The sequence below is a fragment of the Phycodurus eques genome, chromosome 19, assembly GCF_024500275.1.
Source record: "Phycodurus eques isolate BA_2022a chromosome 19, UOR_Pequ_1.1, whole genome shotgun sequence".
Classification (NCBI taxonomy): domain Eukaryota; kingdom Metazoa; phylum Chordata; class Actinopteri; order Syngnathiformes; family Syngnathidae; genus Phycodurus; species Phycodurus eques.
The window spans coordinates 7,033,516-7,058,907 of record NC_084543.1 but is presented as its reverse complement, the minus strand read 5'-3'; the positions used below and the strand labels follow the sequence as shown (position 1 = coordinate 7,058,907).

Genomic DNA, 25,392 nt, shown 5'->3' with positions numbered 1-25,392 from the left:
TTTTGCCACATGTCCCAGCTTTTTTGGAACATGTTGCAGCCATAAAATTCTAAGTTAATGATTATTTGCTAAAACACTAAAGTTTAGCAGTTTGAACATTAAATATCTTGTCTCTGTAGTGTATTCAATTAAATATAGGTTGAACATGATTTGCAAATCATTGTATTCTGGTTTTATTTATTTTTAACACAACATCCTAACTTAATTAGAATTGGGGTTGTATGTAAAATTATTTAAATTAATATATTAAATGGTAAAGTCTAACTTTAGGAGGGAGGCACTGGCAACAAATGCATTTTTGCTTCAGTGTTTGGTTTCTGTCTTTTCCATAAATTTACCCATTTTGATGACTTCTACTTTTAAGGCTTCTTCTTGGAAATGAATTTGTGTGCTCTTGACTTGTTGTTAACTTGCAAACACAGATTTGTCTGTGTCACCTTGGCCTTTCATTGTTATTAATTCCACAGTGCTTTCTTTCTCCCTGAGAGAGACATACTGGCAAGTTGTATTAATAGAAAATAATCAACTGGGCAGTGTTGCAGTTGAATCCACCTGGGTGCCATCTAATCCCCCCACGCCTCCACTATGTGATATCTCTTACGAGCGTGGATTGCTCTCGCTTCCGCTCTCTCTCTCTCAGCAGGATTCGCGTTTGCTTCATTAAAAGGCGTTTCTCGTTTCTGAGCGCGTCGATGAAGTGAATTGAATTGACTACGGCAGCACAGTGAGAGTGTTTACACCCGATGCAGAATAAACACTTTAAACTGAGCGGAATAGGTTTTAATTAATGACTCCATGAAACCATGCGGAGTGTGTGTGTGTTGTCGCCCCCCCCCCCCCCCCCCCCCCCCCACCTCACACACACACACACACACACTGTTACAATGTCTCTGCAGCTGTGACTCACTCAGGTGTTGACTTCCTATTTACTTCACATTTATTCCAAAGCTCTATGCTGCATTCTTTTGCATTGAGTTCCTATGGTGTCATTTAAAAATATGGTTATTATCATGGTTATAATTTTCACTGAAGTGACGCCCTAATTCTTGTTCCTTCGAAACAACCATTGGAGTGGATGTAGATACAGTTCATGAGGTCTGCCGACTGGTATTTGAATCTCCAGCCGTTTTCAATAGCTCATTCAGTATTTAATGAGGGTCTACCACTAAAATTCAATGCTCCACTCACGCGTGAATCGTTGTGTTCTCTTCTGCATGTGAAGATGTCTCCGTGCGAGACTATTGTGCCGCTTTTAAAGGGAATGAAAGAAGCCGCTTTGATTGGACAGGATTTAAATCGGCTGTTACGACGCCCACACCAGCGCCCCACTTTTAAATGCGCTGCGGATACGCCGGTACACGAAATTACCAAAATCATGTCTAGGCCGCCTCGCAGAGTTACACTAGTTACGAAATAAAGCCCTTAGTGTAAAAGTAACAGTGTATATATAATACATGATACATCGTCAATCACACCTTCTGTCTCTGATTGGTTGTTTTGCCTCGTGCATGGTAGTTTCTTCAAAATAAAATTTAGAGGTACAAGATGGGGCCAATGGGGGTTGAATTTATTTATTTATTTATTGTTTTGTTCACAGATTGTTTAACTAATGTACTGGTCATACTAACAGTTTTAACAAATGACAAAGAGAGATATTTTTTTAAATTGCAAATTCATCTTTAAGCTCTTAGTTATTAATTGTATGTCAGTTATTTAACAAAAGATATGTTGATGTTTACAAATGACCCTAGCTGGGGGTTTACTTATTTGCATTATTACTTCCCTATGGGTGTTGCATGCTGGCTCTATAAATCCAGCATTATTGTGGAAAGATTGATGTTTGCTTGCCCTCAACAACAACAACAACCAAAAAAAGAGGCTCAATTGACATTATTCCGTCAAGCCAAAGCAGGAAATGTTGAGCTGTATAATTAGGCAGACTTGAAAAACTTCCTGCTATGAGTTGACAAAGGTGGACACGACTCATTTGGCCGTCATGCGACTGTCGCAGCCACGCCGCTTCATGGTCACCTTTTCCTCGCCCCAACTCATTAGTGCGCTCATTAGCACATAATTGAAAGTAAGTGATTGTGAGCCTCGCATGAGCAGCATCCCGCGGGTCTTTGCGATTTACAAGCTGGTAATGACAAGCCGACAAAGCCATTGTTTACCACAACTTGTGAGGGGGTTTGAGATGTTTACAGCACAGGCGAGGATAGAAAATAGTTTGGGGTTGTGATCCATAATGTTGTTTTCCGCATGATAAATCCATCCTGCCTTCCAAGCTGAGGCAGGTTTGCTTTTTCCAATCAAAAGACACTATCAGGGCTGTGCGAACTTTGGTTAGAAACTGCCACGGCATCACACCATAAATATTTCTAAAAATAAACAGCTCTGTACCTCTGACACTAGTACTTATACTTTTAGAACAGGAAGAAAGCTAGAATTTACATTACAATATTACAAAATAACATGACATGTAGTTTTAGAGTAGTAAAATAAAATAATTCACATATTATTTTTAATTGATTTAGGTACACAAATTACTATTTAATTAACCAATAATGTATTTATTAACATTTACAATGTTTACAAATGTTCATCCTATTAACAGTTTTTATTTGATTACTTACAATAAAATCAAGTAATTACTACTGGCGTCAAATTGCCTGTGTTTTAACATTCTTCATGATAACGATGATTCTGTTCCCGATTCTCATTCCGATGATGCCATCTTGTTTCCTAAAACAACGTTGGTGTCCTCTTCTACATTTGGTTGCTATAACAACGCCGTCTCAGCACCACACACTGTCTGAGAGTTTATGTCTGGCATTGACAAAAAGAAGTTGCACCACAGAATATTAGATGTTTTCTTTTCCCCATCTAGCTCTGGATCGCATTGTCCAAAAAAATATTTTTGAACTGCTTCCCGGTCCTTAAAGTAGCCCCTTGCTCCAGTGTGTGCTACTAATTTGCATGTGTTTGCAGTGTTCACTACTGTCAAATTTTGTGAGCATTATCGTATGTCATGACAGTAAAGATGAGTCTTCTTCTTCATAACTCATCACACATCCATTAATGTCTAAACCTCTGGCAACAAATGTTTGTACACCCCTAGGTGAAAATGTCCAAATTGGGTCTAAGCAGCCCTTTCTTCCCTGTCCAGTGTCATGTGACTCAATAGTGTTACATGGGTTCCGATGTGAACGGGGAGCAGATGTGTTAAATTTGGTGTTATCACGCTCACACTCTGTCATACTGGTGACTGGGAGTTCAATTTGGCACCTCATGGCCAAGAACTCTCGGAGGATCTCTGTTCTGTGGGAACAATGACAATTACTGGAGTTTAGTTGGGGACCTTATTTGCCTCTCTTTTTTTTGCCTTAATTTACGAAATATAATTTGTGACCATCGTAACTAAATAAAAATTGCTTCTTATCTCAAATCATCTTTTCCCATAGAAATGAATGAAAATGCCATTATTTCGTTCCACTGTCCCAAAAAACAGCAACCAGAAGCTCTTTATAAAACATACGGTAATGTCATAATCAAAGAATTCGAAGATTTAATGCTTTAATGTCCATTGATCCTGAGCTGCTCCTTCTGGCGTGCATGCCTTGGGCACCAGGGCGCACAATAAGACTTACAATAAGACTGTCACAACTAAGCTCAGTAAGCTGCAGTAAAAGCAACAACAAAAACAACAACAGTCATTTTCACAGAGGAATTAATGCCTGTGAGTATTGTTATATTGTCTGTCAACATGTGTTGCTGCACTGTTTGTCTTCAAATAGCCATTGCTTAAAAGCTTATAGCGCCCACAACATTGATGCTGGTTTTGTTCACCCATCTACGGCAATTTGCACTGTGTGTTAGCATTAAGCCATTAAGCAGTTTGATGGGTCAGACGGAAAATGTCCAACGAAAGTCTTGATATTGTAAATGGTCGGCGGGCTAGAGGAAAGAACGTCCACATTGTTCCCACCCCTGCTTTCCCCTTTGATGAGCTATTTCTGTGCTCTAAATCCTTCACTAACGTCAAAACAAGGACATCCTTTCCTGCTTTGTCCCATTGTGGACATTAGTCAAGCAGGAAAAACAGGATCGACTTATCATGATACTACCATGTAGGAAAAGGATATCCATCTAAGAAAAAAATGTATGTGGGATTTTTAAAAAGATGATTGCAAAATCACAGAGCAGAGAAGGGCAGCTTTCTCTTCTCATAATCCTGCGTGTCATGACTGACCTTTCCTTTCTCCTGCTCTCTGAACTGATTAGCTTTCGTCAGCTGTCTTCCACACTTGCGACTCCCTGTTCAAACTCATAAACAACTCCAGCCAAGGTCTCCAGCGTGTCACAACAAGACGTCGCGTTGTGTCGAAGGTGATAGCGCTCTCATTTTCTTCCGCGTTCTGAATTCAAAGCATCGTTGAACTGGGTTTGTGTTGGAGGGCCGCAGATAACCTCCTATTGACAGGCAAGTTAATTGGACTTTTGGTCAAAGGAGGAGATCATGTGAAAGAAGGTCTGGACACCAAAGCCTGAGGAAATCATGTGTAATTTCCAGATGACCTTCAGCTGAAACAGCAGGCGGATGAGCAAGGTCATTCATAGAAAAGGTAGAAATTAATAATATATATTTTTTAAATATATGTAAAATGTTTTGAAATGCAAAATGACCCTAGTGAGGGTAAGTGATACGGAAAATGAATGGATGAATAATATATATTTATATTATTTTATATTTTTATTTTTTTATAATCATTATTAAACAATTAATACAATTAAAAAAATTATGTATCAGGATGTAAAATAGTTGATTTTATTACGATATTTTTTGGGAGGAATCATTTAAAATGTATGTCATTACAGTTAACTAATGCAATAAAATAAATGTAAATAAAACATAAAATTAATGCTATTTTTTATATACGGATTTTAAATTAATTGAAACAAAGAAATATCTGGTAGAATAAAATGTTAAATGTATGTTTATGTATAATGCTTTTTTTTTTTTTTTTACAAATATTGTTAATTCTATTAATTCCAATAAATCAATTACCAAATTATTGAATGAGATAAATGAGTAAAATAAATAAAACATTGATAAATACATTGTAATTAAGCCACTTTAGGAAAAACGGCTAATTTAATGCAACAAATATGACAATATTACTACTAAAAGTACTATTACAATATAATGTTACAATATAACAATGACTGTAGGGCCGGATTAAAGAATACTTAATCCACTCCTGATCTAAAAGCAGGGCAGCGTGTGGAGAGTGAACAAAGCTAAACCATTTGCCGATGAGATGAGCAAACACCAAAACACTTCAGGAGTCATAATAAGTGGCGCATAATTGTATTTTATTTCAACATATATTAACATCTTTCTTGTTTTTATTAAAGACACAGAGTATTTACAAGATTCTACAACAACTCTTGGTGGCAAAAAATTGGTTTTGCTTTTTGCAATGATTCCCAACCATTATGTGCCATGAGAAATCATCATGTGTGCTGTTGGAAATTATCCAATTGCACTTAATTGGTCTGAAAATTGTTTGTTACTATAAATAATGTATGTTTGTTTATCTATGCACCTGACATGTAGTGACATGGAGAACAATTAAATACTCTTCCACTAGATGGCAGAAGATATAATTAACCTGTGTGTCCATCAGTATACCTATTGTGACATTTTTGTTTGGTGGTGATTTTTCCGAAGTAAAATATATGCGTTGACTCAATCAAGTTTGGGAAACACTGACTTCTTGGATCAAGTGGAAGGCTTATCACTCAGATTTGTCAACCTTTGTCAATTAACTTGACAATGGTTGTTAACAGTCCATTTTCAGCAACAAAATTAGAACAATGATGCTCACGTAAGACGTCATGCATTGCTTTGTGAATAATGTAACAGTCATGTGGCATCATACTGAGTCATGTTGGCTCACAATGACTGTTATGCAGGTTAAGTTTTTTTTATTTTTATTTTTTTTTAAATCTGTTACATGTGCGCACCACCTACCGTCCATCTAATCCTGACCTTTTTCTACAATGCAGGGAAGCTCATTCGACAACATGGACATCTAGGCTAATTGCAACCGTCTCGCTCATCCTGCTGTCAAGCATCAGAATTGGAAGGTCAAGGTGAGCCTCTATTGGTTTGTCTCCTGCATGTTGTGACGACGGCATTTGTAACATGTTGCAATTACTGGAGGATCACGTAACCGCCACTAATCAAATATATATCGCTGACATCGGGCCGAAACCCTCTCTGTCCAAATTTCGTCAATTTCATTAATTTTTTTACGACTATACTATTGGTCAAGTCCTTATGTGGGTATGTTATTTTTACAAATTATTTACCAATATCTCTATTTTCTCAACTGCGCAGTGTAGCAGGTGTTCATTTCCAGGAATGTGTAATTCCTCAACAGTACAACGCACGAGCAAAACAAGGAGGCGTCTATTTGAGAGGAGGCCTTTATTTGTCACGCTATTTCTGGAGCTCATGCAGCTATCAACGTCCTGCCTACACATTTGCCAACAAAATCTGCATGTAGTGCACCCAAGCGAACTTTACTGCTTGGGGGAAATTAACTTGGCAATAGGAAAGGTTATTGCAGCTACCTGGAGGCACCAACAGTTTTTTGTTTTTTTCCTGAGGGGGGGGGCATCTAATTGAGTGGAGGTGTGGATGACTCACATTCATCTATTAGAATGGAGGCCACTTTTTGAAGATATACAGTATTTAAATTTTACAGCTTATCACCACAATTAGCCCTACGTTATTGCAGGTTGTACCTCGTCTCGTTACAATTCACATTTATTACAAAAGCAATTGATGGGATATTTTAATCAGATTTGTTCCATGTACTCCGTGGTTATAAAAGTTTTTTTTCCATCACATTGCATTCGTGTATGTCAAGCACCCTTCTGATGAAATAGATTCTGTTAAAGCCATCTCATATTGCCGCAATGTATCATGGGAGCGAATATACAGGGGACCATTGTATCTCATCAGTTACTTTTGTAATAAATGTTTTAAATTGTGGATAATGAGACTGTGTTCACCCTATGCTATTTTACCTTTATCTCTCCCAATCTTGTCCATTGAAAGAAACCGAACAATTGTTCCCAACGGCTGTGTGTGACTGTGAAGTTGTTTAATTTGGGCTCAATTAGACTTGAGCCCAAAATGGTCCTGTCCTCAATTAGAGGACAGAAGCCCAACAACAGCAGCAATGTGGCACTGTCGCTATAGCAACAGAGCTGATGGGCCGTCAGCGTGAAAACTTGGGGGGGGGGGGTTGTGATGAAAACAACACCGACACAATCATGAGCAGGTCTACGAACAGATAAAAACAAGAACTCGCGTGGCCACGAGCGCACGCTGAAGCATTCACACACTTTTTCTTGTAATTAGACGCGACTGTTTGTTAGCTGAAGCGAACGATCCAATCAATCATCAGCTCGTGGAACAACAGTAGCAGAAACAGAGGACACTTCTCCATATAACAAACACCTGGGATCTGCTCAGGGGGGAAGGCTGCGTACAGTGCAAAGCGCTTGTTTTCATTTTGTTATGTTACAGCCTTATTCCAAATGGGATATTTTCCGCCCTCCAAATTTCACACAGAAAATAATGTATTCAAACTTAAAAAAAAATAATAATGTGGAAATAAAGTAAAGGACTGTGAATACTCTATGTATGTACAGCAGCTGTTTATGTACTGAGCTGTGCGTCTTTGATATACAGTAAGATATTAGCACACTTTTTAATGACGCCTTGCCGAGGCATTGGTTGTGTCAAACTAAATCCATCCCCATAGCAGGCCGATTAAAGACTCTGTTGACAGTCGGCACATAAGGAAAATGTAGGATTGAGCCAAGTTTCTACCAAGCAATAACGTAACAGCCGATTCGCAAATCACCCTCAATCGCACATTTTTACTGTTAACATCATTCTAAAACGTTTCATCAAAAGAACGCACCACAGATTAAGAACTGATAGATTAACATGATAGTGGTGTTTCAACCAATTTAGACCTAAATCTCAAGTTACATATACATAGAGTAAACCCCCGCCAGTTTGCAAAATGAAATCAACTGTAAGTGGAAACAAAGCGTTCAGTTTCTACAAACCCAACACTGAGTCACACCATGGCCAGTAATTCAAATCCGATAAAATACTCAAACAAGAAAAAGTAGCAGCTACTGTGTTAAACAGTAAACAGTATCTCTAGTGATGCATTGAACTGTACATTCCGTCCTATTTAGTTGCTACATACAACGCGCTGACCTGACAGTGACCAAATCCCCTGATTTAGAAAATGAGTACAGCTACATAGTTGAACTACCTGATATTACAGAGCACTTTTTAAAATACTAAGTGTATCTACAATATGGAGTGAGATTCCTCTTCCTTTTAGAAACATATTGTGCTTTCGTGTTGGCAGCTCACACATACAAACACACACACACACACACACACACACACACACAGTAGTAGAAAAGGAAAAAACAAAATATTAAAACACGTTCTCTCCTTGTTATTGTTCACACCTCTGCGCTCATAAAATGTTCCTGTAAATGGAGCTCAGCAGTCCAACAGTCGCAGACAATGGTTTTACCGGAATGGATTACTAATAAAATGGGAAGTGGTCCACTCAAGTGTCCTGAGGTGATGCACATCTCTGAGACACAAACTGCTACGTAGATGTTTATTTTATTTGATCCTAAGTGTGGTAATGCACTGGACGAGGAAGTCAAACGTTCAGTGGCCTCTGAGTCATCTGAAGCCTCTGAAGTGATATGAGATACTTAAAAGCAGTGGTTCTGGAACTGGTGTCCCCAATCATATCATTCACACGTGGTAGTTATGTTTAATTGGTTGGCGTTAGGATACTGAGGGGGATCCCTGACCCAAAAGGATTTGGAACCTCTGCTATAAAGTGAACAAATGATGTGGAAGTAATTTCTGTGTAGTGTCTTACTATGTGATCATTAGCACATCACCACAGTGCGGAAAAAAATCACTTTTTTGGCGTGTGCTGCCAAAGTCTGCAGAAGATCTCTGGTTGTAACGCTCGCCATCGCCATCTGGCTTTTGTTCTTGTTCCCATCCTGGAGACCGGTGCTGTCCAGCCTCCTCTTTGGGGTTGGAAAGGATGGTACATTTCAGGGGCAAAGGCAGGAGGTGTGAAAAGCTCCGGGCGTCTGTGGTATGTACGCCAGGGAGAAGAAGTGCACCCCCCCCCGTGCTGCCGTCTTTGGCCATGAATCCCGGTCCTGGGTCCATGCTACTGACGAATTTCAGTGTGATCTTGAGCTTCTCTGTTAAACTGCCTTTTAAGATGGAGTTTGGAGATGGCGAGCACTTTGCTGTGACTGTGAAAAGCCATCTGGTTACCCCAAGTGTGCGCATGTCTCACTGAAGATGTAGTGGTACAGTTCCCTGACTTCGAGGCAGTGAACGTGGGTACAGTTCAGGGACTGTGTAAATGTGTGTATGAATGGTTGTCTGTCTCTATATGTGCCCTTCGACTGACTGGCGACCAGTCGTGTGATGTAGTCCGTCTTTTGGCTGGAGTCGTCTTAGACAGGCTCCAGCTCCTTGACCGACCCTGAACAGATTATGCCTTATATAGAAAACAGATGAATGGAAGTGTGCTCACACAAAGATTTCGGTTAGTGGCCATCACCATCTGGCTTTTGTTCTTGTCCAGTCCTGGAGAATGTTTCTATCCTGCCTCCTCTCTGGGATCAGAGCTGAAGCTCTATTAGAGGCGATCTGGACAAGAGCAGGAGGTTCCAGTAGGCGTGGAATGCTCTGGTTGTCTGTGGGTGGTGCATCAGAAAAAAGACGTGTATGAAGATGATGTGCAGTTGCCAGTGCACACCCCCGAGCTGGACCGTTCGCCTCTCGTGGCGTGGTAAGACGCTTTCTCAGCCGTCTTTGGCCATGAATCCCAAACCTAAAAGGCCTTTTAGCCAGGTCCAGGCTGCTGATGGATGAAGTTTATTTCCAGTGTGATCTGAGATTTTCCTCTTAAACTCCCTTAAGATGGACATTGAATATAGAGAGCACTTTGCTATGACAGTGAAAAGTCAGCTAGTTATACACAGATTTCAATGGCAGTGGCTATCACCATCTGGCTTTTGTTCTTGTCCCGTCCTGGAGGCTGCTGCTGTCCAGCCTCCTCTCTGGGGTCAGAGAGGACACTCCGTTTGAGGGGAGCTGGGCGAAGGCAGGAGGTTCCAGGAGGCGTGGAAGGCTCTGGATGTCTGTGGGGGGTGCGTGAGGAGGAAGAAGTGGATGAGGATGATGTGCAGTTGCCAGTGCACACCCCCGAGCTGGAACGTTCGCCTCTCTTGGCGCGGTAGGACGCTCTGCGCCTGAGCTCACTCACCAGGTCGTATTTGACAAAGCAGAAGACGTCCTTGACCCCGCAACGTTTTTCCGGCTCTGCGGCCAGGAGCCTTTGGAACATTCGCAGGGCGTCGTCAGTGAATCGGCGCCACTGAGACGGATATGTTCCCACGGGACATCCAGCTTTCTGCCAGCGTCGAAACTCCTCATAGAAGGCGTCGGTTAGCAATGCGGCCTCCCAGGGGAAGTTACCCGTGAGCATGCAGAAGACCAGAACTCCAAAAGCCCACACGTCTAGACTGGTGGTGACCAAGAAGCCCTCGGTGCGGCTGGCCCGGCACACCTCCGGGGCCGTGTAGGGGATGGTTCCGCTCACCCTTTTCACGCGGCAGCCCACCCGCCGGGTCATGCCGAAGTCCGCCAGCTTGATGCGGCGACACTCGCGGTCGAACAACAGTACGTTTTCTGGCTTGACGTCCCGGTGCACCAAGTTTTTGCTGTGCATGAAATCCAGGGCCAGGCCAAGTTGTTGCATGCAGCGTTTGACCATTTCTTCTGGCAGGCCCATCTGAGAGGAAGACAAAGATGAGCAGATGTAGTATGTTATGATGGAAATGGAACATGCAACGAACTCCGATAATACGCTAAATCACAGGTAGTGGCCCATTTGAGTTTTAAAATGGAGAAATAGGCCAGGTCATTTGAGGATTAGGTTAAAAAAAATGTGTATGTAAAATTATTCATTTTAAAAATAAAGTTCTTAATGGTCATATTTTAATTTTACATATTTAAGATGAGTCAATGATGATGGTTTTGTTGAACATTTGTATTTCACAGAAATTGTTTTCAAAGAGGTATTAAAATAACATTTTACATAAAGCCCTTGATTTTACTCAAATATGTTAGAAGCTTTGGCCTTAAGTAAAAAAAAATTTTTTTTATTGAGATTCATTTATTAGTAAATGAACCTCAATTAATATTAATTAATCACAGAAAATTGTGTGATTAATTAGTGTCGATGTAGATTTTTTTTCCATTTTCCTTTATTCATGATCGTTATATTATGTATATTGTACACTTTATTTATATTACATTTAATTAAATAAATTGATTACTTTTTTTAATTAACCGATTTTAGGAAAAAAATCTAAATAATGCTACAAGTAAAATATTTTGTTTTAATAAGACATTAATTCATGCTTGTTTTTTAAACAATTTAAAATTGATGACATATCTTGGTGACCAATTTATAAAATAAAACAATGTTAGCAATATATGTAAAATTGTTCAAAATCAATTCAAAAATGAATGCTTTAAATAAATGGATAAGAAATAGAGTACAAATTGAATAAATACATTTGAATTAACTGATTTTGGGAAGGGGGTGACCTTTCAGTTAATGCAGCAAATATTATAGGACTCTTGATGATGTAAATACTTGGTGGGCCGGATGTAGGGTCTATAGTTTGGCGTAGATTAGAAAATGAAACACAGTGTAAGAAGATTCCAGTTCAGGAGTCTCAATACTTTTGTCCAAATAATGTTTTTCACTGTATTGTTAAAAGCAGAAAATAAATTAAAGTTCAGGGGGAACACTGATTTTCTCCAATAAGAAAAAGTGAAGTGAACGTTTCTTGGCTTGTGTTCGGCTGCAATCGCAATTTTAATGAGAAAGCCAAGTGAAAAAGTTCTCAAGCAAATTCAGACCTGCTCTCATAGTGATAGAACTGAGAAAAGCCTCCAGCCCCAGGAGAGCTTGTTAAAAGTGCACGGTCTGAATGTGATTGGAGCAGCTGTGTCGGCGTGAAGACGATGATTGGTGGAGACAAGCATGATGGCGCTACCTGTGGGGGAATGATGTCGAAAAGGTCCCCGGCGGGAGCGTATTCTTGTCCAAATACGTAGCAGTCCTCCGTCTCAAAGAGCACGTCCAAGACTTTGATGATGAACGGGCTGGAGCTAAGGGAACCTGTAAGACTGTACTCCCGCAGGAAACTCTTGAGCTTGGTCTTGTTTTTAGTAACAAATTTCAGCGCCATTTTAGTGCCTGAAAACATCAGACAGAAACACAATAAAATGTGTTCATAGACTGCACAAAAAGTGACTCACCTTGGCTTCTGTGCGCCACCAGGTCCACTTTTCCATATGTGCCTTTCCCCAGCTCTCGAATCTGCTCAAATTGTTTGGCTACATCTGCAGCAGAAAGCGAGGTGATGGCCAGGGCTTGCATGTCCTCCACAGGCACCCCGACTTCACCGGGGGCCATTTTGGATGTGGGAGAGCCCCCGCCGCTGCCCACCCGTCCTGCCCCCGTTGGAGAAAGGGACAGGCTGGCCTTGACGCTATGCGGCAGACTGATGGAAAAGAAAGGAAAACGTTTCTCACAGTCATTGTGAACTTACAGTGGAAATGTGGTATCTTTTGTCTTCATCCTTTTATCAGTCTTTTGTCTTTTATAGAAATGTTTGAATACATAAATGTGTGTGTTTTTTTTAAATATGAGTATCCTGGATTCTAAGATAATCAGATGAACTCCAGTTGAAGCTCAAGGAGTGTTGGACCAAGGGGAGTGTTGACACCATTGAAAAAGAAAAAATAGACATTAAAGAGTCACTTAGAGGACACCGACAACAGCAAATGCCCAACACATAGCTAGGCATTAGTCCATACTCAGGACACCATCTCATTCACTGCCAGCCTTCCAAGTTAACATGGATATTTGACTTCTAAAGCCGTCAATGGCAGTGAATGTGTTTTAAGGAAGTACCATAGGTTTCACCGAATACGATCAGTTCTATGACACGATCTTAAATCAGCTTATCCAAGATTGACCAATCAGAAAGGGGGTTGTCTCAAATTTCCACATATAAGACCATGCTTTGCTCATTGTAAGACAGTCTCTCCGAGGAGATGCTCAGGAAGGCTGCCTTTGTGGGATAAATTATTTTTCCTGTTAAGACTTTGACCTGTTGCCTGCTTCTGGTCCTGCCAACTCGCTTTTCAGCAATTTTCCTGACATCAGTACTTTGATTTACAAGTTGAATTTGTTCCATGACCACCCTCATAAATCAAATCACTCATATCTCAAATCAACTATCCTCATTGAAATGAATGGAAGCACATTAATCCATTCCAGCCCCCCCCCCCCACCCCCCCCCAAAGCTACCTTTTTTTTTTGGTAACGGTTTTTCAACAAGTAAAATAGCACTATACAATAGTAACACAATTAAATAGAATGCAAAGAATTAAACCGTTTTTGCAGCATTTTTTTTCATCCATTTATCCATTTTCTAAAACGCTTATCCTCACTTTTTCATTTCACTTTAATAGAATGGAAGAATTAAACAGGTTTTTTTTTTCACTTCAGAATGTACAAGCCCATTTTTCCAAATGAAAATTCCTCTGCTTGCCCTTCAAAACCCAAATCCTTATCTAGTAAATTGTTTGAAACCTTTTGTGACATCATCGTAGACAATTTATTCTTTCTTAAAGCTCACATTTATCTTTTGGCTGTAGTTTTTACTGTTTTATTTAGATATGATGCATGATGACTGTTTTTGAAATTATTTTATAGTTTTTATTATTGCTATATCTTTTCTAAGTGCAACATGAAGGTTATTTATTAAAATAATAAAAAAACAATAATAATAATTTTGCATCATTGTTTTTCTCGCTGGGAGGAATTCATTGCTTTTCATTTTCCATGCTGACCGCCCACCTAAGTCACCAAATAAAACTTCTTGCTGGATAATAGGCTTCTGCTAATTGTTCTCAAGTGTTTGTTTGCACTTGTCTATATGATCTTGTTTTCATTATATAACCCCAAGGAGGACTAAATCATTTATTTTTTGTATTTTTTTACAGACTGTCATTACCATAGAATTGATTTCTGAGAAGAGTATGCACAAAGGGAAGAGCCCTGAGTCCATGCATTGCACATCACTCCGTGGAGCTTTCCGATGCAGCCACGAGAATGACTGGTCTCACAGCACTTACTGGCACACGCTGATGGGAAAATCAATAGGAGCAGGTAAAAGAGCCAACAAATGGAAACGGTTTCGAGGTGGATTCCGGTAAAATATGCCACGTGCATTCTGGGAAACAAAACATCATCACCTGTTGCTTTTACAGCACATTTGGGTTTCGTTCTACAAGTGTAATACGCACTGGCTGCTCATTAAAATCGAGTGAAGTTTGGTTAGGGTGTAACAGTAAACTGGGAAAAGAATGCATCAGTTTAAATGGGGAAAAAAAAAATCCAGCATAATCATCCCTCCAATCATGTGCAGCACACGCACACACTACACACACACACACACACTAATAGACATAAAATCACTAGGAGCAATTTTGCTGACGGCCTGTTTCACTTGACAGTCAAAGCTAACAGATAAGCTTGTTTTTCCTTTCGCATTTACACTACCTCTCCTCAGAGCAAAAGTGAGCGGTTTAGATAAAAAAAAAATTCTCCATTTGGAGCTGCCTAAATTTACCAGCATAATACCCGGTACTAATGATAATAGTAATGGCATACACGCCAGCATCCTCGCATTTCCGGCACATTTTAAAAGTCTTCAAAAGCAGTTTTGCTAATGCTTAATCAGTGGACACGTGAAAACAAAATCAAATAATTAAAATGTTTTTGGCAAAATCCACATAAAAGCGTGATTTTTTTTCAGCGAATACCTTTAATTGTGTTTGACGGAAGAATTCTGAACAGGTAAGTAGGTGATTATTTGCGAGCATTTGCTGTCAAAATGAATCTCCTGTTACAAAGATGAGGCTCAGACAATACTTTTGATTACAATAGTCACATGCATTTATCCTAAAATAACTCACATATAACAAAACAATAGCTGATAGATTTGCTGCTTGACAACCTCAACCTTTTAAGTATTTTAGGATGATAATTTGGGGTACAGTATATTTAGGGTTTAAACTATCGATATTTCACGTGCCTGCTATATCACAGATTTTTAGTGATCATTTTTTCTGGGTTTTTACAGTATACTGGCAAGTCTGAATTTAGAGTTGTGAGCCTTCGATGTAGTACCATGTTGTACTGCTACATGCTGGGGAGCACTGAGCTCTACTGGAATATGCACAGCGTAATTAAGACCAAGAACAAGAGGCGGAGAAGGTCCCCAAACTAAACGGCAGTAATAGCCGTTGTTCCCACAGGGCAGAGAAAATATATACCTCGTTGTATGTTCTGTTTTATGTATTGCCGCTCCGTGTGTATTTACGTACAAATTGTTTGAAGCTTTACAGTATAATAACCGTAACTGCATGCGTTTCGCATGATATGTTAGCACTGTATTACGTTTGCAAGACTGAGCTTCCCGCCTGTCCTGTTTAAATATTTAACCATAAAACCATGCCCAAGAGTGGTCTACGTGGAACACGGTAAGGTCTTTTCGGACTCCCTGAAGGCAACACACTGTCGAGTGGGCACAGCCGGCATGAGTGGGCAACAGGATTCACAATGTCTTACATAATTATCTCCAGGCTCAAATCAAGACACGTGATCAGTGGAGATACGAGCACGTATGGAATACACAGGGCGCGCTTTCTATTTTCTGCGGCAATGTTTATTTTCTTCCTGGACTGGAAGACGGAGAAGCCAAGAACAAGCTTTGCAAATTGTCACATCCTGCCGCACTCGCCCTGCAGCTATATTTATCGAGCTCTGCCCACAAGATATGAAGCTTCTCAGAAAACTTCTTGTACCAGCTCTTCATGATTATACATACAGTACTGTATATGTATATACACTAGAGTTTTTTTTAGTTGACTATAATGTCGACTAATTGATGATATCACTCGTTGATTTTTGTTTTTAGGACAGCAGAAGCTGTTTAATGCCACTCCCCGTTGAAGTTTACTGTCAAACTAAACATAAAACAAAGAGAATTACATGTGTACTTCAAACCACCACATAGCTTTGCCTTAGGAAAATCCGCTGAGCTTAATGCTAGCAAACATTGCGAAACGCCTTCGTTAAGCTAACGGTTGGCCTCGATAGTCGCGGTTTTAAAAAGATTTTAAGCAGCAGATATTTGAATACAAACACAGATAATATAACAATATTGACAAGCATATATTTTTATCCTCTCCAGAAAAATTAGTAAAACAGCATCTGACTGACTCACACAGTATTCGTAAAAGAAGAAATCCTTTTCTTCTTTGTTTGTGCCTGCATAAATGGATTATACTGCCTCCTGGTGGCCAAAGGGGACACACCAGCTAGAGCAGTACAATAGAACTGTTTCATTCTTTACATTCTATATAATTATCTTATTACTCTGTATTTATAAAGTACATTATTTCAGAGGCATTTTATTTTTTTTCCTAATTAAAAACAAACACAAAATGTTTTTGGGCGGTGGGGGAGCCTGGATCAGATAAATGGAATTTCCATTCATTTCAATGAGAAAAGAGGTTTTAAGACATGAGTATCTTGAGTTACAAGTGTGCTCACGGAACAAATTAAATTTGCATCTCAAGGCACCACTTTAACAACAAATGATTCAAACCATTACGCTGAATGTAATTATGGTAATTAGTGGGAGCCCTGTGCATGTTTTTCTCTTCAATGAGCCGGTGTACTTTTGCTATTCGCAGCAGATCTTGGTCCCTAACCCATGAATACTGAGGGTTCACTGTACTTGTTTACTCTCTCCAGAACATTCACTCCACCATAGCATATAATCACATTACAGTACTTAATTTCCCACCAAGACAAAAACCCAGCCAGCCCCCCCTTTCTTTCTAAAACGGGATTAAGAGTGCCGATATGCGACGTGTGCAGCTGTGATGACGTCGTAGGTGTGATCCACAAACCGCAGTATTGTGCCCGGAAGGTACTTGAGGGAAGTTATGTGCTTTTCTGGCAGGATGATGTGATTATTTGGGAGACTCAGAGGGTCCGGAGTGTGACAGTGTGTGAGGCGATGCTACATAGAAGGGGGCCCTTGTCTTCCACGAGCAGCTGTGATCAGTGTCGGCCCAAAGCGGAAGCCAACTAAGCACCTGTTTAGGTCCTATTTGGATTCAAGTAGTTAATTTAGATTTAGTTATAATTTTTTTTTTTTTTATTATTATTTTTTATACTAAAGCTTTTGATGACCTAATTATTCAATTTAACAATTGTTTTTGAAGCTTTTTTGCCACCGTGTTTTAGATCCCTCTGCTCAGTTACATCATTATAAGTATTGACATTTTTTTGTGTATTCTGTTTGACACAGTGGTGCCTTGAGATATGAGTTTAATTCATTCCATGACCACACTCGTAACGCCAAGCACTTGTATCTCAAATCACCTTTCCCCATTGAAAGAAATAGAAATGCTATTGATCTGTTCCAGCCTCCCCACAAAAAAACACAACAAAAAACATTGGACCATGTTAAGACTAATTGCACTCTTTAAAATAATACTTTATAAAAACATACAGTCTTGACATAATTAAATAGAATGTAATGGCTAATATCAATGGCCATTGTGCTGCTCCTTCTGCTGTGTGCACCATGGCCACCTGGGGGCAGTATATTACAGACATGCAGATATACAAATAGCCGGTCCTCAGTAAGCCGCAGTAATATTAGTCATTCTTCGAAGAGAATAAAGAATATATGACTGTGACTATTGTTATATTTGTCTACGTGTTGATCCACCGTTTGTTTAGAAATATCCTTTGCTTAAAGGGTTATAACACTGTTATAACACTGTGACAGCGATGCTATTTGTTAGCCCAGCTATAGCGTTTGCATTGTTTGTTAGCATTAAGCTAAACGAACTTCTCCAAAGCGAAACTATGTGGAGTTTTTTATTGCACAATGTGTAATTGTCTTTTATTTTATATTTAGTTTGACAGTAAACTTTAACGGGCAGTGGTAATAAACAGCTTGAAGCCTTGTTTTGAAGGTGTTCACTATTTGTGAAACTTCTTCTCGTTGTGAAGTGACATGAGTTGAATTAACTGGCGCCATACCATAAAGAAAACTGCCGAATGATAGCGCGTATCTCGAAAGACAGGTCAGTCAGGTCACTCATATCTCAAGGCACCACTTTACTCTGTTTTGTACATTCTCAGAGAGCTAAGTGATTTCATTTGTTGTTGCACTTTATTGCTGTTCTTGCTCTAAAATGTGAAGTTGAAGTTTTTTTTTTTAAACAAAAAAATATTAGAGCAGATGACACTTTTGTAGTAAATGCATACATGTAGTGGTTTATTTTTGTTCCTTTTATTGGTGCTAGATAATATTCACTGTGCCACTTAATCCTGTATCACTTGGAATGTTGTCTTAATCAACCCCAGTTCACACTTAGTGTATTTTTTTTTTTTTTTCCATTACTGCTCACTTCCTCTCCTCTCAGGTGGCTAAAGATGCCGCAGCCGCACCACATACAGATGAGCTCCAGGCACAGTTTGCCGTCTGTGGGTTATTAAATCCAGTCCCACTCATTCAAAATAATCTCTAAGCAGTTTAAAGCAGCTCACGGACTTGTTATACGTGAGGCATGTTTTGATCCTCTCGACAAATTCTTTATCCCACAACATCCCTAATAAACACGTGAAAACAAATCTCATAATAACTCTATTTGTAAGCAAGTAGTCTTTATTCCTGAAAAGTTTAGTGAGGAAAATAAGGACATCATCATATGGGATTCTGTTTTTTTACACAAACAGCCTTTTTTGTCCAATTATTCAGTTTCTAACCAACAGATTCAAACCATTCCAACTTCAAAATGTTTAGCAAATGCAGTACATATGCGGAATTATGTATCACATTTTTTGGTATTCCATACTTTTCCATTCCAAAATTAACAAATAAACACTGAAATCTTACATACTGTATGTGCCTTCTCCTTTCACATTTCTCAATTGATTTAAACCATTCCAAATTCAATTCTCACATTCTACATTTCAACAATTCCACAAAACCTTAGTTCAACATCAGCTTTTCAGCATGCACATGCGATTGCTGCAGTAATGCCGTGGTGTAGGACTGCAGTGTGATGCTGACAGGTGTTTCTAATATTTTGGTTCAGCTATACATGGTAAACTGTAAGAGTGCAATTACTTCCACTAAACTTGGTATAGCAATAACTGCCTTGACAAACCTTTGAATAATAAAAAAAAAAAAAAAAAATGTAAGATGAAAATGAGGGTATTAACGATGATGCGGCACCCTTTCATGTAAAACAAGTGTATTTGAATATTAAGCAAAAAACATCAGTGTATCTAAAGTGGGTCAAGGGATCAGAGTCAGCAGCTTTACACTGTTTACCGATTTTATAGTGCAGTCCTTGTCCCTCTTGTTTATTCCTCAAAACAAAAAAGAGACTCAGGGGAAAAAAAGAAGTAAATAGATTTCGCCTCAGTCTTCCTCTTTACACTAATGGACAACTTGTTTTTGGTGCGATAAGTCATCATTGGGGATGACTGAGCTCATGAATTGCCTTGTCTCCTGTTCCCCATTTGGATGAGTTCCAGTTAACTATGGGGAAACACACCTTCACTTGAGTTGCTCTACAAATTACAGTTGCTCTACAAATTACAGCCTCCGAAATGGTCTGACTCGGACTGCACTGGGAATGAAGGATCTAATGTTTAACAGCATTAGCAGAGGTGGCAAAAGAACCCACACACTGTACTTAAAGTCCCTGTTAGATGAAAATATGTCTTCTGAATTTCAAACACCACAAAGAAGAGTGTTGTTAACAGCCCTGCCAAATTTGAATGATGAAAAATTGTCAAGTATACAAAAATCGTGAAAAATCCAAACAGCGCACAACATAGTTTCCCTGTTTTGTCAATTAAAAAAAAAAAAACTAAGGTTTTACAAAGGTTTAGACTGACTAACAAAAATAAGCTAAATTAGCTAATGAAAACAGCAACAAAATACACCTTACATGTATGTGTTTTTTTGTTGTTGTTTTTTTAGACGGAGAATTTTTGAGCACCAGAAACTTGTGGTTTTTAGGCTAGCACTAGCAACAACTCATTCGCCACAAATCGTTCTTGTAGCCAACATTAGTCGCTGCATTTTTCCTGTCTTCAATGTTCCCAAGATCTCAATACAACAATCCAAATATCAAACAAGGTTGACTTTACCTCTCTGTTTTTACATCTTTTTTTGCGGTGTGTCGTCACCAGCGGAGGATGAAAAAAAGCAACAACAACAAGCGTATTTTGACAAAGTAAAAAGAATAGACTAGTAAAAATATCTGGTTTCAAATGCAGGGAGTAAAAGTAAAAAGTCATCAGAAAAAAACTTTCATGTAAAGCACAAGTAGATAAAAAATCGACTTCAGTATAGTCATAAAGTATTTGTACTTGGTTACTTCCCACCACTGAGCATGAGTGTGCACTTTATCTGTGAGTGACAGCCTAGGTGTCCTCTCAAGCAAACAAATAAATAAAAAAAAAATACACAAATCACTTTATTAAGTAGCACACGAAATATTGTCAAAACCTCCCGCTGATGTCTGCAGGACCTACATATTTGAGTGTATCCTTTCCTTGACTTGTCTCACCTCTCTGTGCTTCCAATCATCCCTTCTCTCCAAACCCCCCACAGAGCGACCTTGTTGAAAGGCGGCCGTGTTGGCGTCCTGCTGGGATTGCCAAAGATCCAGAAATGGGGAAAACCAAGGTTACATTGATCCAATAAATGAGCCAAGTATGAAGCGAGGCTGTTGTCAAATGTCATAGGTTGACTGCAAATGGGACCCAAGCAGGAGAGTAATTAAACCCAACCACTGATAACAGATCTAATCCACATTCATTAGTGGCTACAATTAGACTGCAGCACATCTGACGATAGACACATTGCAATCATAATCAGCTCACATCATCATTGCAATTATGTCATGCAGAAATACTTAAATTGTGACATTCTACTTCAATTATCTCCTTCTTCCACGTTTTTCCAACTGATGCGGAGCAAATTCCCACATTTTCCAATCTTCCACTTGGTCCACAGTAACGTTCCCAAATTAATGCAGGCGTTTTATACATTTATCTCTATATTCCACGTTTCTTGACCGATTCAAACCATTCTAACCGCACACTGTTCAGCTCATTCAGGACATCTACGGAACTATTTATCACATTTGCAAAATTTCCACTTTTTCTCAATTAAAAAAAACTGACCATAAACACCACTCATAACAAGCTCAAATCATCATTGCCATTACATTATGTAGAATTCCTTAAGTGGTGGCACATTACTTCAGTAAGATGCCAAAGGAAGATACTGTACCAACCCCCCCGCCCCCTAGACCCCACTGATATAATCTAATAGATTCAACTTCCACAAGGGAGGTTTGATATGAGCGGGTGTGTGTGAATGGGGGAATCCAATGAGAGAGACGAGCATCCCTTCCTTTGTGCCACATGCTTTGATGTCAAATACATGGCGGGGGGTTGACGAGGGGGGGTTTTCATATGAGAGCTGCAGAAATTGGGTCTGGGGGGGGAGTGCATATCTAATGGGGGAGCGATTTCACCCTCCACATCCAGGCAAACTAACAGCACTGTACATAATGATAATGAGATTCACTAGGATAATCTAAAATCCCCCATCCCCCACCGTCTCATTATTAAGTACTTGACTTAATTGCACGATGTATGTGCAAGTGTATACAACACTGAGCAGACACAAAAGAGCAGTCTCCAAGCATTAAACAGCCCAGAAAAAGCAGCTCTAATTGGAAAACGGTGCAAGGAAAGCACACATAAATTGAGCATAATAAAACCATTTATAAGAGTACACTGAAAGCCTGCATGCGGTATTGATTGGCAAGGCTCATAATGATATTATATTAGACAGCTGTTTCCTCCCAGATGGTGGCAGGTTGCTGCAAAACCTGTTTCTCTTCGATGACACAGATGTTTGCAGACTTTGAAGGAAATTATACACTCTTGCACAATGTACTGTACTAAAAAAAATAGTCATATGATGTGTTTCCTTTATGGTAGTCTAAGAGTATTATTATTATTATATTTCCCTTATCATCTTTCAATTTTAGACTATGGTAGCTGTGGAAAAGCAGTAGATTTTACCAAAGTTGTACAGTGCAGTTCTTTTTATCTAATGCTGAACTGTATACTTTTGGTAAACCCTGTTTAAAAACCATTTCATGGGATTTCCTCTGAAGTAACGAGCAGATGTAATGTGTTTAGGAATTTATGAAGGGTGTCAAAACATGTCAAATGTTTTGGGTGTCAAATTTATGAATTTATGAAGGGTGTCAAAACATTTATGTCAAAACACATTGACAACTTTCATTGTCAATGTGTTTTGTTTTGAACAACAGAAGAGGATTTGTAGATTGATGTGATGAGTAAAATGCATACCTTTTTTCCCTCACAGTTTCAGTTACAACGGTTTGTCACCGTTACTGATTACGACGGAGCCATCCTTGTTTCCCTAACACAATATTGGTGACAAAAGCAACAGAAGCATTTCCACTTTCCGCTCTTTATTTGACTTGATTCTATTTGGAACGCTAGTCCATCCATGTCATATATTGTATATTGTACACAAGCGCATAAGTGGTATGATGACTGAACAACCACAGAAGTAATCTCAAACAAATGGGAGGAAGTGAAGAAAAATACACAAATAATATGGGTCTCCTGGTGGGTATAAAGAATAATTGGTTTCACTGCTTATTATTGCGCACAATATTAGCTTCATAAACACAATATACCATACTGTATATCCAACGACACGACAATAATGAGTATTTAGGCAATGCCCTCACCTGCTGGGGACTTGTCTCTCTCCTCCATGGTCCTGCATTCTTTGCACAGCACTGACCCTTTGGAGACTGCAAGAACCTGAAGCACACAGGTTAAAAAAAGAAAATCCTAAGAATCTGCTGCAGTTCCCTCTCAAAGCACAAAGCTTGACTTGATGAAAAGCGCTGATGTTCTCGTTCAGTTGACTCTCATCCTGTTCCTTGAGAGGCTTTGAGATTACTTGACTGGAGGCGGATGCAGTGATCGCATCATGACGGGTGCTGAGGTGTGCAAGCTTGGATCATCTCTGCTGGAAGAAGGCTTGAGGGGGACGGGGTAATGGGTGTTGTTCATCTTTCACTCCTCCAGTGGTCCTGCATGACCCACTTCAGTCCCAGTCATTCACAAACACAAAGAAGCCAGAAGAAGCCTGCACATCCAGCGTACGTTCCACTCCCACTCAGCTCTTGTGTCCGGGGGATGAGAAAGAGGGCTGCGAGGTTGAAATATGGTGCAGGGTGATGGTGATGGTTTGTGGCTCAGATGTTGCTCATGTGTTGGTCTCCACTACTCAGCTCTCTTCATTGTTTGCCGTCTGCACTGCTCACATGCCCAGGGTCCTAGTGCCTTCCACAAACTGAAACCACTATTACAGTGGTTCTCGGCACTGGCAGTGAACTGCTGTGTTCCAACCTTTATTGAGCCATTTATTATTAGACAAATCTCACCGGCTCCAGACAAAAATGTCACAAAATTATTTAAACTGAAATAATGACGCCGCAATGTACTCAAACATTTTGTTACTCAGTAAGTATGTCTCCTGACTTAAAACCTATAGAGCATGCATTTTAAACAGTATTGAAATAGTGATCTCAATTTACTCACAAATGAATTTAGTGCCAAATCTGGGTCTGGGTAGTTGGTTACGAAGCTATTAGTTGGCTGTAAGAAGGGCAACAGGTGGATACACAGGTTAATTGTAACTTCTGCCATCAAGTAAGAAGTGCATTTACTGGTTCAGCCTGTCACTATATGTTGCTAGCATACTGTAGATAGATGAACAACGATACATTATTCTCTAAGTCTCAACTGACTTTTACATTCCTAAAATATACTGTATTTATTCAATCTTATAATTGTTTTAATTGATTTAATACTTATTAAATTGTAAATGTAATGCAATTTTTTATTTCAATACAATTAATTTAAGGATGACTGTACCTAATATATATTGTACTTATTTCTGATTTTAAATTAACATTTATTTTAATTAATCAATTTGATAGTACTCTTTTATGATGGAACTTGCAATGGGACTGTGTATTTAATTAATTTCATTGATTTCAAATTCATCCTCACAAGGCCAGCGAGCCAGCTTTCTATACGGCACGCTACTGACCATTCGTAACCTCCAAATATTTTATGTCGGCACTGTTGTGAACCAAGGACCTTGCGTCATTTTTTTTGTTTTTTGTTTTGGTTTTTTTTGTCTGCGTCCCACTTTTTGGGTTCTGACCCACAAGCTGAGAATCACTGCACTACAACTCCTGCTATTGTAGTTTGAGTGATTTGAGCACTCGAAAGAAACAAGCTGCTCCACTCTTGCATAATTCAACAGCTTGAGCACTTCACACGGTGACTTTGCCAACTGTCCTTATTAGGCAATTAATTCACGGCATTGGCATGTACCCTTAACTGTCCATGATGAACAACAGCACTCCTGCCAGCACTGTTTGCTGAGATGAACTGATGAGACAGCTTGGACATGACAGGAATGGCCTGAGAGAACCATTACCATCACCAAAAGATGGATTGATGCATGGGAAGAAATAATGGATGGATCAGTGTTTCTGAACCTTTATTGATGCGAGGCACATTCTGTATTTTACATTTAAAAAATCGCACACCACCAAACAAAAATGTCACAACAAATATATATACTGAAACAAATAATGATCTTGCCTCACTTTGCTCACAAATGTATTTACTCAATAAGTAAATCTCCAGACTTAAATAGAGAGCATGCATTTTAGCTGCTAAAGCTGAGAGTGATGGAAGTGTCTTTTGCCCCTTTGCATTCAACTAAATTGGCCCAGAAGTACATTTGTGAGCAAAATGAGATGGGACTATCATCATTTCTGTGTGTGTAGTATACATATATATATATATATATATATATATATGACATTTTTAATTGATGGTGTGCCGTGTGCCTTGGTGCAATAAAGGTCGGGAGACACTGATAGATATTTGTAACAAA

General features: G+C 39.3%; 2 protein-coding genes across 6 annotated transcripts in view; one reads left to right on the top strand and one right to left on the bottom strand.

Moving 5' to 3' along the window:
- The window catches only part of LOC133417853 (retinol dehydrogenase 13-like), a 46,599-nt gene that overhangs the window by 13,905 nt on the left and 7,302 nt on the right, over positions 1-25,392 (top strand). For 3 of the 5 annotated variants that reach the window (XM_061706025.1, XM_061706022.1, XM_061706027.1), the window contains exons 3-5: positions 4,282-4,622; positions 6,070-6,156; positions 14,246-14,411. The gene's annotated coding sequence lies outside the window, so the exon portion shown is untranslated. Of the gene's footprint in view, positions 1-4,281; positions 4,623-6,069; positions 6,157-12,622; positions 12,796-14,245; positions 14,412-25,392 lie in introns of all 5 variants that reach the window. The other 2 variants (XM_061706023.1, XM_061706024.1) reach the window with 2 other exon arrangements.
- Positions 8,721-23,732, bottom strand: sbk1 (SH3 domain binding kinase 1). The gene is made up of 4 exons (XM_061706021.1): positions 23,156-23,732; positions 12,491-12,735; positions 12,226-12,428; positions 8,721-10,949 (listed from the first exon to the last, which is right to left on the bottom strand). The coding sequence occupies exons 1-4, from the start codon at positions 23,191-23,193 to the stop codon at positions 10,128-10,130; spliced, it is 1,308 nt and encodes a 435-aa protein (XP_061562005.1). The 5' UTR covers positions 23,194-23,732; the 3' UTR covers positions 8,721-10,127.